Source organism: Lepisma saccharinum, chromosome 15 (genome assembly GCF_977018435.1).
Source record: "Lepisma saccharinum chromosome 15, izLepSacc3.1, whole genome shotgun sequence".
In the NCBI taxonomy this organism is placed as follows: domain Eukaryota; kingdom Metazoa; phylum Arthropoda; class Insecta; order Zygentoma; family Lepismatidae; genus Lepisma; species Lepisma saccharinum.
In genome coordinates this window covers 51,067,123-51,083,720 of record NC_139243.1, presented here as the reverse complement: position 1 = coordinate 51,083,720, position 16,598 = coordinate 51,067,123, and the positions used below count along the sequence as shown (strand labels likewise).

The window sequence follows — 16,598 nt, the reverse complement described above, 5'->3', positions numbered from 1 at the left end:
AGGGAGACGTGCAAGAAATCATTGAGTAGTGCAAACTTCAATGATGAAATATTAGTTTGGAAGGCGTGAATGCCACAAAGGACCGAAGTGACGCAAAAGTGAGCAAGACCACGCGCATTAGAAGTTTGCACTTTGGACTGTGCAGGAAAACAGTGGCACCAGACATTTTGCTTTCTTTATAGCTTTGAAAAATAACCATGGACTTGGAGGAAGGGAAATCGACAGAGAGAACGATTAAAACACGTGTATTGAATTTTTTCGGGACGATAGAAAAATGTCTGACACAAAAATACTGTAAAACCTTTAAAAATATAAAAACCTAAAAAAAAGGCTTCACTTAGGTGTATAAACCTAAAGTAGGTTCTAACAAGCAAAATAGGTTATTTTAGGCATTATAAAACTTAATCAGTTGTTGCGTTTTTTAACTTAAGGCTGGCATAACTTACTATTTCTTACATACCTGTAAAGGAAAAAAAATAGGTTAAAATCCCAGGTCTAGTTATGAGTGACACTTTGAAAATGATTGATTTGAATAAAGATGTATTTACTTTCATCCAAAAAAACAGTTATTTGAATTGCCATGCTTTGATATATTATTATAAATGCATTATTACTACCCTAATAACTTGATCTCAGGAGAATATTTCTTAAAACATAATTACAAGGCCTTATTACTCTATGAAAAGGTGCTCTAATGGCCTGTGGCAGAAAGGACTAAATATTATATATATATATATATATATATATATATATATATATATATATATATATATATATATATATATATATATATATATAAAAATCCAACATAAAAACAAAACAAAACAAAATCATGTTCCAAATTCTCTTCGTGGGACAAGGGCAAGGTGAATGTATTGTGTTCCATCAGCATGGGATGGTTATCCATGAATTTCATAACAGAAAAGGGTAACTACATTTTTCTTTTTAGTATGGCTTACTATCATTCAACGTGTCCGGCTTTTAATTGGAGGCACTCCTCCCGAAAGTCCTCTATTGTGCACACCCACGGTTACCATTAATTTTGCTTAAACTACCTTCCCAGTCTTTTAAAAAATTCTGGTTTTAGGTACAGTGATCTTTTCACTCCTTTGAAGTTTTCCATGTTCATGGGAACCTGACATCACATCAGCACGAAGTGAAAAATGCTAGCTGGAGAGGTGTCTGGTCTAGCTTTGGGGTTAGCTGGGGGAATTCTCTCATGGTTTAACATGGTGACAATGAGACAGCTGGGGATATATCATCCCCTCGACAGGGGTAGACAATTAAAATAAATCAGTTGCCAGTCAGCTTTATTTTGTTTTTCAAATATGGGCTACGTAAGCCACGAATCTTAAGATAAGCTATGAAATGATATTTTTATATATACAGTAGAGCGTCGATTATCCGAAGTAATTGGGGGACATGGGTGTTCGGAAAACTGGTTTGTTCGGATAATCGAACTGTACATGTTTATTTGCCAAAAAGAAGTACTGTACAGTAAATTTATTCATAAAAACAGGCATCTCTTTAAGTATTACAAAGTAACGTACAAAGGCAACTTTAGTAGGAATATATAGTATGTGGTACAGTTTATTAAACAAAAATATGTACATATTACATACGCATTTTGCATGAACAATACATACACCGACAGAAGTGTGCTGATTGTTGAAACACAGCGACTGGCGGCTTGGCTGGTCAGCAGTGCCTTATGAAGGCCCCATTAGAAGCAATGTTCTGCCAGCGGTGGCTCAGTGCGGTGACTACTGTGGGAAACTTGGTTTGGGAGTGAGGGGGATGATGGATGGTAGGGTGGGAGAGTAACAGGTGCGAGCGAGTACACAGTTCGGTTAAGCGGTCGTTCGGTTGACCGACGTTCGGATAATCGACGCTCTACTGTATATATATATAAAACTAACTAACTAACTCCCTAGCCTTCTTAAACCCGAAGGTTCATGGCTGCAGCAACACAGGCCCTCCAACTTTCCCTATCTTGAGCAAGTTCTATATACTCTTTTCCATCCCTACCGATTCCCTTAGGTCCATCTCAACGTTGTCCCTCCATCTTCGTCTTGGCCTTCCTACAGGTCTCTTACCATCAGGTTTCCCAACAAGACTCCTGTAAACTCCTCTCTTTCCTCTCCCATTCGTGCCACATGGCCTGCCCACCTAAGTCTTCTTGATTTAATTATTCTAATAATATCTGGACATGAATACAAATTATGTACTTCTAAATTATGTAACCTTCTCCACTCACCTGTCTCCTCATCCCTTTTAGGTCCAAAGATTTTCCTAAGGATCTTATTTTCAAATATATATATATATATATATATATATATATATATATATATATATATATATATATATATATATATATATATATATATATATATAAATTAATACAATATTTGATTAAATATAACTAATTCTTGCACCAGTGACCTTCATAAAGAAGGCTCAACTGATAACGACATGAATAATTATGCAATACATTCTAATAAGAGTCTACATGGCCAACTACCATATAGCTGCAATTTTTATTATTCTGATTTAATGATAGAAAACACACAAAATGGTGCGTTACGAAAGTCGTAACGAAACGAACGAAAGTAACTGGGCTCGTGAACCTGGTGAAACCAGTTATTTTTCAGACTTATGGGACGCTCTAGACGAAAGCGCAGGCACAGCATTTTGTTTATAGAAATTTCCCGCATGGCGTCCAGCGGAAGGCATGTCCTTCTGGCAGAAATAAACTCTGCTGCGAAAACTGTTACTCATTTTAATCACATTTTATGAACAGTTGAGGCACAGTCATCTTGTGCATGTGGCTTCATATCGCTCTGTTAAAATTATAATACATTTTCCGAACTAGTGCAGTTCGAAGCCATCCTGCACGTGACTTGTCTGTCAGCAGCAGACTATTCTCAGCGAACAAACCAGCCTCCTGCCCCGTGTGCGTTTGGTGTATCTCGTGGTAATAAACCTCACGAAACGCACGGAAGCACTTATGGGACAGCCAGTTACCATAACTTGTTTAACGTGTTAAACACATACGACTTTTGGAACGAGCCCTAAGAAACATGTACTAAACTAGTTAAAAAAAAAAAAAGTAATGGAAATTTCAGCAATTGAATTCGAAATATTAAAAAAATCTTTTTAGAACTGGATTCAAAAAATTCAGTTGGCAGGTGAAAATTTTCAGACACAATGGAGACTGATCCTGCCCTTGGATCACCACCTCACATCGAGCACTGCACCACATCATTTGATTTTTGAAGATAGGGAATTACATTCTCACCAATATACAGGGTGTTTCTAAAGGTCGTTTACAACGCTTGGGAGGTGATTCCTCACACGAAAACAAGCAAAAAGTCTAAGTTCCATTTTACGACTGAGGCTTCGTTTCCGAGATAGGAGCCTCGCAAAAGGTGACAAAGTGATCGTCACACCTAACTGGGACGAATACTATAACAGATAGAGAGGTGGTTCCAAGGGAATCATAAAGGAATCGTATGTGCTCAGTCCGGAAGTCACTATGAAAAGTTCACTGCACGCATGCGCAATGGAGTCCTCAAAGGAATTGGGGATTTCCAGCAAGAACAATACATGGAAAGGGTATGTAACGCAGCAAGAAGGACCGTGATAATGAGAAATGCGTTAAAGACAACACATCCCGACCTCAAACATCAAAACATGAGCACCGAACACAAAATCCGAAAAGTTGAGCACGGTTGCATACCCCAGTTACACGCGAGGAATGAACGAATCATGTCATGTGGCATACGAGAGACACATTACTCCACCAGGAGGAGGGAAAGAAAAACACATTATCAGGTGATTGCGACAACGTGTATTTTTACACGCGACAACTACGTAATATCCCCCCCCCCACACAAACACAACAAACAACAAATGCTACAATGTCTTATGCACAGACAGTGCGTGTCACTGTACACCAACTGAAGATGTCATTTTCACCACACAAAGGGGGTGGGGAGCAATACCAAAAGTGTTCGCACGCGATCATTGTGACGTAAAAGAGACCAGTTTTGGAAGCGCTGCACAGGCAAGTCTGGCTCTCGTAGTCTACGTTTGACCTTCATGACTGCTGTTCCCGCGAGAGGAGCTCGAAGGGTTGGTTCTCTCCGGCAGTCGTTCCAGTCGTGTTGCAGGTGCTGGGATATGATCAGCAGTTCGCTCTAGGTTGTCATACGCATTGAAGAGTACTAGTATGTTGTATTGAAAGAAGTTGACGTGGTGGAGTGGACAAGTCAAGTATCGCAACAATTGGTCTGTGGTGTTCGTACGGTGATACGGCCAATTTGTGCAGTGTGCCAGTGTTAAACAAAAACAATACTTTGCAGTTCCAGCTCCCTATTACACAGATGGCTGCGTATACGACCCAGCAGCTAGCAGACATGCATCTCATGTATGGGGAGGCACGTGGTAATAGCCGCGAGGCAAGGCATCTTTATGGAGAACGCTTTCCACATAGACCTTTACCGTCTCACACCTTCTTTCAGGTAGTGGACAATCGACTGCGTGAAACAGGGTCAGTGTTACCACCGCAGCAAGAAGTTGGAAGACCCCGAAGTGTACGACAACATCAGTTTGCAGAAGATGTGTTAACAGCGGTCGCAGAACATCCTGGAACTAGTACGCGCGTGCTCGCTCGGGCACGAAACACGTCTCATGTGAATGTTTGGCGAGTGTTGTCAGAGGAAGGAATGCACCCTTTTCAACTGCAGAAAGTACAAGAACTGTTACCTTGTGACTTTCGCCCTCGTATGGAGTTTTGCCAATGGTTGTTGCATCATCTGGACACAAACCCTCACTTCGGGGCAAACGTATTGTGGACAGATGAAGCCATTTTCACCAGGATTGATGTCTTCAATAGTAGAAACAGTCATGTATGGGACTTTGACAACCCACATGCACTTTTTGTGGCCCATCACCAACACAGGTTTTCAGTGAATGTGTTGTGCAGGATAGTACATGATCATTTAATTGGACCATACATTCTCCCTGTTCGCCTGAATGGTCGCACGTATCATGCATTTCTTAGTGACGTTCTGCCTGAACTGTTGGAGACCGTACCTTTGGCACTGCGGCAAGAAATGTGGTACCAACACGATGGTGCACCAGCTCATATCGATTGTAATGTACGACATTTCCTGCATGACGTGTTTCGCAATAGGTTCATTGGTAGGGATGAGCCTGTGCCTTGGCCACCGAGGTCGCCAGATCTCAACCCTCTCGATTTTTTCTTCTGGGGAGAAATGAAAACCCTCGTATACGGCACACCTGTCACATCAGCTGAGGATCTCGTTGTCGCATCAACGTCGCCGCCGCGACGGTAGCAGATACATCTGGCTTATTTGCTCGTACTCGACAATCCTTGAAATGTCGCTGTCATCTCTGCGTAGAAGTGAATGGCAGACATTTTGAAAACCGTCTGTGATTATTGCCCTCGGCAAATCTCAGTGAGAACACTCTTGGTATTGCTCCCCACCCCCTTTGTGTGGTGAAAGTGACATCTTCAGTTGGTGTACAGTGACACGGACTGTCTGTGCGTAAGTAATTGTAGCATTTGTTGTTTGTTGTGTTTGTGTGTGGGGGGGGGGGATATTACGTAGTTGTCGCGTGTAAAAATACACGTTGTCGCAATCACCTGATAATGTGTTTTTCTTTCCCTCCTCCTGGTGGAGTAATGTGTCTCTCGTATGCCACATGACATGATTCGTTCATTCCTCGCGTGTAACTGGGGTATGCAACCGTGCTCAACTTTTCGGATTTTATGTTCGGTGCTCATGTTTTGATGTTTGAGGTCGGGATGTGTTGTCTTTAACGCATTTCTCATTGTCACGGTCCTTCTTGCTGCGTTACATACCCTTTCCATGTATTGTTCTTGCTGGAAATCCCCAATTCCTTTGAGGACTCCATTGCGCATGCGTGCAGTGAACTTTTCATAGTGACTTCCGGACTGAGCACATACGATTCCTTTATGATTCCCTTGGAACCGCCTCTCTATCTGTTATAGTATTCGTCCAAGTCAGGTGTGACGTTCACTTTGTCACCTTTTGCGAGGCTCCTATCTCGGAAACGAAGCCTCAGTCGTAAAAATGGAACTTAGACTTTTTGCTTGTTTTCGTGTGAGGAATCACCTCCCAAGCGTTGTAAACGACCTTTAGAAACACCCTGTATATATATATATATATATATATATATATATATATATATATATATATATATATATATATATATATATATATATATATATATATATATATATATATATATATATAAATTGTATACATTAACTTTGTAGGTGTATATACTAGGGATAGGCAGACAAAAATTTTGCAGATGAAGTTTCAGTATAAAAATTACTGATATCGTTAAACAACATTCTACCAATCTGATATAAAATTAAAAATGAAGAATCCAGGGTGAAAACCTGATTAAGTCACATTTTTTAGTCCTTACAGGTGAAAAATATCAAATGGGTCATTGACCTCCTTAATAAATGTGCAATACCAGACGAACCAACATTTTCAAACATAAAAAAGAAGCTGCAAAGACTTTTACTTTTATAACAAAATAACAGAATATTGCTTTAAGATATTTATAGATATATTGGATCGGTACATGTATCAGTAATATTACTGATAAATCAATATGCTTATATCAGTCAATACCAATTGAGTACCGATTAATCTGTCCCTACGTATTATTGAAAATTAGAAGAAAAAATGAATTGGACGTAGTTGTATTATATCACATATTCTTAGTGCCTCCACCTAGACTTGTTAGAATTGTTTCCTGCATACAAAGTCGTAAAAACATTAACACCTTACCTGCTCTGTCAATGCAGCACTTCTTCTTGATGGCACTGTAGCGGTCCAGCCTGTTGTTGGGGAGGATGCACATGATGAGCTGTGGGTTGACTGAGCAGATGACACTTTCAATTGCTTCAATGTAATTGCCAAGACGATCTTCCCTGATTTCAACACTGGAAAGATAAGAAATAAAAAAAAAACCTGTAATGCAGAGTAAATATAATAGTTACAGTAGCAAGATGAATTAAGAGATTTCTTAATGTTTTCACTGAATGTAAACTGATCAATAGAGGCATGCATATTTCGTTTTTGGCGAAAACACGAAATGTGAAATAACACATTCTAATGTTAATTTTTCATGTTTCTGATAGGTGTGAGGTGCATTTTCCTACCCTGTTTTGACACGAAGTGATGCGAAATGAACTGCAAAATGCGAAAAACACGAAATTTACCATTTATATACAGACGTGACACTTTCTGAAGTCTGAAGTATCCTGTGAGTTATGCAATTCACGGAAGTGTCGATTAATTCTGCTATAAATATTTGAGAAGCAAAAATGGACTCCTTTACATAGGAATAAACTTAATATTTTGGTAATGATTTAATGTCCTATTAGAAGGTATTATTTTTTGTAATAGTGCAATTTTTAAATCAAATTTGGGATTATATTCACATTTTTTAGAACCAAAATGTCATTTTATATGGCACAGTGCATTATGACGCTAGGTTTTGATTGACTGATTTGCTTTATTTTACTTCACTTCTTGTGTCACTTTTGGCTAATTTATGAAGATGGGGATGAGTGATGATATGACGACATTGATGAATGGACACTCACAAACATTTATGCCTAAGCCAGGTTTCGAACCCAGGACTACAACGCATCGTGTGTCCCAGGTTCAAATCCCATCCTGAACATGGGTATTCTTCTTTGTGAATGTCCCTTCATCAATTTCATCATGTCATCACTCATCCTCACTGTCATGATTAGCCAAACGTTGCAGAAATAAATAACAAATATCAAATCAAAGTCTACATGGCTATTTATTGCAACCTCCCTTTGGTTCAATAACCAAGAAACGGGATGAAGTCGATGATCTCAAAAATCACCCACCTATAAAATGACATTGAAATGAAAGACCTGAAAATTTTCAATGTATTATAAAGATACTTTTACATAAAAATTCACAGCTGAATTCTTCATAAATAGGAAAAGTTTAAAGTACTTGAATAGTTCAACATATGGAGGTTTAAACTATTGAGGGGAGGGGCAATAAAACACCATTGTACTCTTACTGTCCAGTTACTTGCTACATTAAGCCTTCAACTCCTAGTTTCGTCATTTTCTGTGACCAGACCGCAAGATGATAATTACCAGCATATGGATTTATATTAGGGATGGGACCAATTAATCGGTGCTTTATCGGTATCGGCCGATATAGGCATATTGGTGTATCGGTAAAATTACAGATTATTTTACAGGTCCGATATATCGATAAATATCTTATAATTTAGTGCAAAATTCTGCCATTTTGTTGTAATTTTTATGGATAATTCCCATGCTCTTCTTTCTAAAAAGTAAATGTCTAAATATTTAGCTTCTCTTGCACTGCAGTCACCTCAAAACACACATTTATTAAGGAGGTCAATGAACATTTCAGGTTCTTCAAGGACCATTTCTAATTTTATATCGGATCGGTAGAATATCGGTTATCGGTATCGGTAAATTTTATATCGGTACTTTATCAGGTTAATTGGCCCATCCCTAATTTATTAGTTTTTTCACCAAAATATGGAGTTAAATATGGACTTAAAATTGTAAAAATTAACCTTTTTAATAATATCTGACACCACACGAGCTATACATAAAATAGTCTTAGCATTGTAATTATTACCATGAGTAGCATTGTAATTATTACCGTGAGTCTTGGAAGAGAAATCAGAAGCGAATCCCATACGTGTCACACAAAAATGTCATCGGGCATGGAACTAGTAGCAAGGGTGGGGTTAGCAATGGACTGCTCGACTTGGGACTCTCTTCCAACGTTTGTAACACCAGGAGCTCATGCTTGAGTCCTCATTCTCCTTTTTAACAACAATTGCAAATAAACAGGAAAGTTAAGTATTTTACAATACAATGGGAGGTGTACCATTATTGTTCGGATGACAGAAAACTTGTAATTAATGCAATTAGAGGGTACAAAAAAGGTCGTAAACGTTTCTTTGTTTAACGTTGCTTTGGATTTTTGTCAATCATTTGCAAGAAATTCACCCAACTCTTTCGGTCACACAGGGACATGTAGTTATTGCACGAATATGAAGTATATGTTGAGAAATGTTTTGAAATATGGAAATATGTAAAATATGAGCCAAAATCTAATATATGTACAAATATGAAAAATATAAACGTAATTTTTCGAATCAACATGCAATGATGCGCAAAGATAACACAAAATATAACTGATTTCAGCTTCATACATAAATATGTATTTACATATAGAGCCTTTCCCAGAGCATTAATCCTGCTTCATGTTCTCTCTCACTCTCAATGCAAGATAAAGTAAAGGATAGATTTCCCAATGTGGGATTTTGAAAATAAATTAATATGACTAACATGAAGGAATAAAATGCAGTTAAGAAATCACCAAAATGGGGGGACGGGAGGCATCCAGTAATCTTGCAGTCACATATCCTGGAAATTATGCACCAATATAGTGTCAAAAGTGTATTTCATAATTAAATAATAACAATTTATGCTCAAAACAGCATAAGCCAAAATACAGCACTGTGGTCATACACACACCCTATTTTCACATTTTATTGATTGTTTTTAACATTTTTGGGCCATTTGACACCCTTCAATATACAGAGTATATCATAAGTAATAGCGTAAACTGACAGTTGAAATTACACGATAATAGAAGCAAAAAAGTCTCAATAAACATGGGTCTGCAAAAGAGCCATTTTCAAGATAATTGCGAATGTGTGGTTACCAACCGCCACTGTCTTCATTGTTGGTAAACGTCGTCCTAGTTGGTAAAATGCTAATAATACAGTAAGAAAAGTCATTGGAGATCTCATTGCATTTATTGAACATTCTACTTACTTTAACAAGGAATACAGTACTACGTTAGTATGTTACATGTTACAATTACTGTACACTCGTACATGTTAAAGGAGGTGTTAAAAGTGGATGCAATACTGTATGCGATTCCGCATTGAGTTTCGAATTATTTCCAACACCCCCGGTTCATTTCGGAATTGGTCACAATCATGTACAATTCTCTGCATTGATTGTAGCCATCCTGTTTGATTATAACACCATCTCTCAGAAATGTTCTGTTTTGTAAATAAGACCAAACTTCAGAACACGCAAGGAGTAAAGCACTCTGTGTTTACAGAATGCAGTGACGGCATCTAACCACACATTCTTAGCATTTTACCAACTGGGACGACGTTTACAAACAATGAAGTCAGTGGCAGCTTGTAACCGCACATTCACAATTATCTCGAAAACAGCTCGTTTGCAGACACCTGTTTACTGAGACTTTTTTGCTTCTATTATTGTGTACTTTGAACTGTGTCAGTTTGCGCTATTACTTATGATACACCCTGTATATGGGGAACACAGCATGAACACAACATATTAAAAAGCTAATAATGTACTAAAATTTCCTCACAGACAGTGGAAGAGACCAGTTCTTCTCAAAGAGCTAAAAACGTTTGTTAAAACATTCTTTCCTTCTCCCAACATGGATGACACAACAGCTGGGAAGATTACAAAGTTTCCCTGAGAAAAGCAATGTCGACACATTCAAAAAGAATATGCTGAACACTTACAATGACATTACACATTAGAGGGTCTAGCTCTTGCAGCAAGTGACCATGCGTGAGATGGCTGTGTCCAATTTGAAGCCAAGTTAAAATGACTTCTTCTTGGCAGGAGGGACGGGACCGGATGAGGAACGCCATGTACCAGTGGTGGGCTTGATAGCACTAAGCTTGTTCCCCCATACTCCATCCCACTCAGTCTACCACGTCTCGACAAGAGAACAGTGGACAACATTCTGCAGGTCCCTACAGGGCAGAAGGTGGTTGAGAACGTCACCGTTTGCATCAGCTGCTTCGTTTCCCTTGACACCCATGTGACTAGGAATCCAACAGAAGCGAACTTCAGTTCTGCAGACAAGGGCACAAGTCATCGAAAGATGCTGCACTACAGGTTGTCTGGAATTCAGCAAGTCTAGACTCTGGAGTACATTGGTGGAATCTGTGCACAAAAGGATTTTCTTTATGGCGTGAACATCAGCAAAATCCAATGCCTTAAGGACTGCATATGGTTCTGCTGTGTAGATGGAAGAGGGAAGACTAATCTCTTTTGTAGTTCATTGAATATTTTAAAGCAAAAAACTGGTCGATTTATATGAAATGATTTTAATGTGATACTTATACTGATAGTTTAAAATATTCTGACATATAATAGTAACAATATTCAATCATTAATATCACTGGAGGGAATCGGTGTAGCTACACAATGTATTATGAGTACAACCATAATAATTATCACCAAAAGGATAATTTGCAAACCAAATCACAAAAACAACACCACAGTTAATTACTTATGTCATTGTTTTACAACTGATCCCTTGTACACATAGCAATGGAAAAGTATTCTTATTCAAGGTAATTTGAGGGGGCAGGCAGATTTGTGATATCACCATATTCTATTTCTTCAGTTCAAAAAATGGCTTATAACCTATTATTGTGTATGCATTGATGTGTCAGATATGATATAATGGACACAGAAGATTAAATTTTGAAGTTGGTAATTCACAACACCATAAGACAATTTTATCCAGTGCAACATTTCAGTAAAATGTGTGTTGATTTAGACTATTCAGTCTTAATGTATAGTAATGCATCCTTATCTTGCTCCAAATACAGTTTACCTAGTAATATATTATTTTTAAGCACTGTTAATAACAATAGAATTTCTTTTACTTTTTTTTTAAAAAAAAAAAGCTTCACTTTTTTTTTTTTAATGTATTGCACAAAATCTGTGATGATTATGGGGTGTGTGTATAAATATATATATATATATACTGTATTTACTGATGTATAATGCGCACTTTTCTCCAAAATTTTTCCCCCCGAAAACTGTAGTGCATGTTATGCACGGAATAATACGGATGGGCAACATGAAACCATGCATGTTTTCAGTATGTCACTGCGTATAACATGGATATATCAACAGGTGCAAATGACCAGGTTGGATATCTTTAGTAATAATAATTTATTTAAAAAACACTATAGAAATGAAACTGAAATGGCCGTTTCCCATGATTTTTCACTTTGTAATGGAACATTTTGTGACACTGAGAAAGTGGTGCACGGTATTTGTAGGGCAAGAAATAATAGAAAATAACTTCCTGAGCGCTGCAAATCCATAACATAATTTTGATCTTGCTTTCTTCTACAGAATAAACAAGGTGATTACAGGAGTGAAAGTTTTGGGATCCTAGACACATTGGAGGGAGAGGGGGCAGTGACGTGGCTTAGGAACTCATTGAATAGGTGTGATGACATTCGCTATTGATCAGCATAGCAACAGCTTTACAACCTACAACTAAGAAAGCCATTTCTTGAACCTGAATTGTACTGCGCATTATGTACGAGATATAATTCTTTGTCGCTTTACCACAGCCAAAACCACAGTGCGCATAGCACACGTGTAATTACGGTACAAACAAATAAAATCTGCAGGGTGTTACACACTGGCAGGATGTATATATTAAAATTCTGTATGTGAAAATACCAAGAGGACAATCCACAGAGCACCATTTAAGACTAGACACACTCTCACGTTTGTAACTGTATGCTATTCACAACTGGGCATGGTTTAATTCAGTTTCAGTTTGGCATCGTAACATGAGATTTAAGAAATAAACAAAATTTAAAATAATATTCATATAATCTCATGTAGTCTAAAATAATAATAAAACTCGTTCTTACTACTGTGGGTTGGGGATGTGGAACTTCATCAAACCCCCAGATTTCTGCACAGCACTGACGAAGGATTGGACATCTCGGATGTTCTTGCTTGGAGTTACAACAGCCCATGTCTTCAAGACAGCAATCATCAGCATAGCATTGTCTGGAAAAAAAAATTATTGTGCAATGAGAGACATTTTGTATGCACATTTAATTTCTTAGATACAGTAATTATGCACAAGCAGCATCCTACCTACAATTCACACAAAAAAGGATTGTTATGTTATAAATGCTCTAAAAGACAGACCAAAGTATCAAAAGTTAAATTAAAAGTGAATAAATAACTGGTGCATGAAACCAGTTTGATGCATAGCAATGTTAGAAAATTAGACATCAAACATGTGGAACAAATTGCAAGGAACTTAGCGACCAGTAAAGGTAGACGTAAAATTCTATTGATTTTTTTTATATATATTCTCTTTCATTTTTACAATGTTCTGTAATTTTGAGCTGGGCTCAGGAACAGATTAAAATTATTCCTGCAGTAACCTATGGGAAACAGCATTCCGCATACCAAATGTTGTCTTGGAATGGATCGAGTTTGTTATGTAAGGCACCAAAGTACATAGTTTACAGGTACATTACAAGTTCCTATTTGGTACTTTTCCTCCCAAATTTTCATGAATTGGTGTTCTTTGAGTGTCCGTTCATCAATTTAATCTGATTATTCCTCATTCCTCATTGTTGTGATTAGCCGAAAGTGACAGAAAAAGACATAAATTAACAAACAGTACCAGTTTCCGTTCCTTGGTGATGATAAAGAACATACAAATAACACATAATCAAAGATTCATCCTTAAGATTAAAACATATAGGTAGGTACCTAACCATCATGAATGCATAATTTGCTTCAATTCCATGATACTAACATCAAGTTTCACAAGGTGCCTTTACTTTCCAAGGCAAGCCTCAGCCATTGGGTGGGTTGGAGTTGGCAGATATTAAACAACTACCAGATATGGTGGTCAGTTGCGAATAAGGCATAGCCAAATAAGCAGTGTTATCAGGGTCTGGGAAGGATTATCTCTGGCATGACCATCCTCAGCAAAGTCCATCGACAGCACCTTGACATGGCAAGGAAGTGCTGCGATCAAATAAGCACTGCCCCTGCTGCCTTGCAGGGAGGTGGTATTCTCAGAGGCCAACCGAAGGATATGCTAACAAAAACCCAAAGTGGTGGGAGGAACTCTATAGGCATAGTGAAGTCAATCCTTCTAGGGGTAAATAACCCTGAAAAGAAAATTAGGTCGTCTAGTGGAGGTTGGGCATAGGGATAACAGCCCTACCCCATAAGAACCACCTTGTTCAAGAGTCAATAGAGCAATACCAGATGGCAGGAAGGTCCAAGGTTTGAATCCCAGCCTGGGTGTTCTTTGTGAATGTTCCTTCATCATATCATCACTCATCCTTGTTGTTGCAATTAGCCAAAAGTGGCAGGAAAGCGATGCTAAAGGAAGCCATTATGGAAAACGAAAAAGGCAATGTATGATGGGATGGGACCAATTAATCGGTACTATTGGTTTCAGCCATTATAGGCATATTGGTAAAATCACCAATTACTTTACCGATCCGATATATCGATAAATATCTTATAATTTAGTGCAAAATTCTGCCATTTTGTTGTAATTTGTATGGATAATCTCCATGCCCTACTTTCTAAAAAAGTAAATGTCTAAATATGCAATTTCTTTTGCACTGCAGTCATCTTGAAACACACATGTATTAAGGAGGGCAATGAACCTTTCAGGTTCTTCAAGGACCATTTCTAATTTTATATTGGATCAACAGAATATCTGTTATCGGTACTTTATCGGTATCAACCCATCCCTAATGATTAGACAATGGGGATAAGAAGATGGTGACAAAAGATGCAAGACTGAGAGATAAGGACCAGAATTGTTGAGAGGCCATACTACAAGGGCCGTAACATCAAATTTAAAAGAACTACTCTAATTTCATATCCTTCCTAGTGCAAATGTCAAAGGATTAAAAACAAGCACTCACTGCGCAGTTCTCTGGTCCAATCGGTGTTTGCTCCAGCGTCATACTTCACTTCGCACCCAGGCCTTCCTCCCTGGATGATCTTCTCCTGTGGAAGGATCCTAGCAGGGAACTGGATCAGTTCTGTGCTGAGTTTCATATTCCATTCGTTGAGATCAGTTACAACCTGTGGAATGATTACAGTTTAGTAGGAATAGACAAATATGTAGTTATTACTATTACAGGTAAAGTACCAAGAAAAAATGACCTACAACTGGCATTTACCAATGCAGTATAAAATTGAAAATGTTTCTTGAAGAACATGGTTCGTTCATATCCCTAACCCCAATTTAAGGGGGAGAGGGACAATTTCCCCTACGTCTTTCTCTCTTTGGCAGCTGCCGATCACTGTTGCCAGCTTTGCTCTCTTGGAGCCAGATCTGGCTTTTTCGAGCACTTTTTCCCCAGCTATTTTTCTTTATAGCACCTTTAGTTTCGATTTCACACGACCATCTGTGGATTATTGTGAAAACTAGGAATAAATTGCCTTCACTTTAAAGCTAATGGTAATAACAGCGCCCCCTTATGCACACCCCCACTCATTTGACACCTAAAATTACCCCAGGATGCACTTTATCCGGTTTCGTAAATCTAGCTCCTTAAAAGTTTTTACTCCATTTACGGTGAAATTTAGCTCTTTTGTGTGCATCAGGTTTGGCAACACTGCCAGGATGGCCATAGGAGGCAATGAAAAATACATTGCTCTTATAGAAGTATTCTTTTATTTGTTCTCTTGGGAATATCAAACTTCCGATGGCATAGAAAAATATATCAATGGAAAAAGGACAGACTGAAGTAGTAATTGGCAGGCGGAAATGTCGAAACTTCCATTTGATTAGCCGTAACTTTAAGTTGAAGTTGATTCCCCATAAGGAAAGAAATATGGGTTTCTGAAAATTCTTATTCATCATATTTTTCAAACATCGTATCTAGCATAATAATAAACTTTAAAAAACACTTTCACTTGCAACATGTGGAGAAATTCATACTCTATTGAACACCAGCTTTTTTCCTCAGTAGCATTGCCCATTCGGACGATATCGAAATAAATACACAACTGGTGCGAAATTGTTCCTCATCCCCTTAACACTTTCCTGCATTATACATTCAATCTGCATGGTCTCAATAAAAACAAAAAAAAAAATTATAAATTTTTCCTGGATTTTACTTTTCTCTGCACTTAATTTTCTTTCACGTTGATCCCATGAGGAACGTAAAATCAAAGTTAGACTGTAACTAGATGATGCTAATAGGTTTTACTTCTCCTTTTAGAAAAAAAGGAAAAAAAAAAGAGAAAGAAACAGAGTATGTAGAAATTTACCTTACTAATCCAGTGAATAAGAACAAGATTCAGACACATTCTGGTACCATAAATTCCCCAGGTTTTCCAGGAAATTGGAAAATTTCCCTTACAAATAACCAAGTTCTAAGTGTTAAACTCTACATGTTATTCAATAAAATGAAGATCCTTCAACTGCTACAAACCAAATGAACCAAAATGGCTGTAAATGTATTTTAAAATATCTATCTTCCGTAAATAAGTTAGGCCAAGATAAAAGTTCAATTGATTGCCATTTCCAAATCCTGACTGCTAATAACTTCCATGACTTTTTCATGTTTACCATGTGAGTTGGAAACCTATTAATACCTCTGCAGAGGTATAATGA

At 37.8% G+C, this 16,598-nt stretch overlaps 1 protein-coding gene across 3 annotated transcripts in view; it reads right to left on the bottom strand.

Annotated features, from left to right (window-relative positions):
• The window catches only part of LOC145999703 (piwi-like protein Siwi), an 85,024-nt gene that overhangs the window by 27,087 nt on the left and 41,339 nt on the right, over positions 1–16,598 (bottom strand). For all 3 annotated transcript variants that reach the window (XM_083136960.1, XM_083136961.1, XM_083136963.1), the window contains exons 10-12: positions 14,896–15,058; positions 12,853–12,994; positions 6,858–7,012 (exon numbers count right to left, since the gene is read on the bottom strand). In XM_083136960.1, coding sequence (XP_082993086.1) covers positions 6,858–7,012; positions 12,853–12,994; positions 14,896–15,058 — 460 coding nt within the window. The remainder of the gene's footprint in view (positions 1–6,857; positions 7,013–12,852; positions 12,995–14,895; positions 15,059–16,598) is intronic.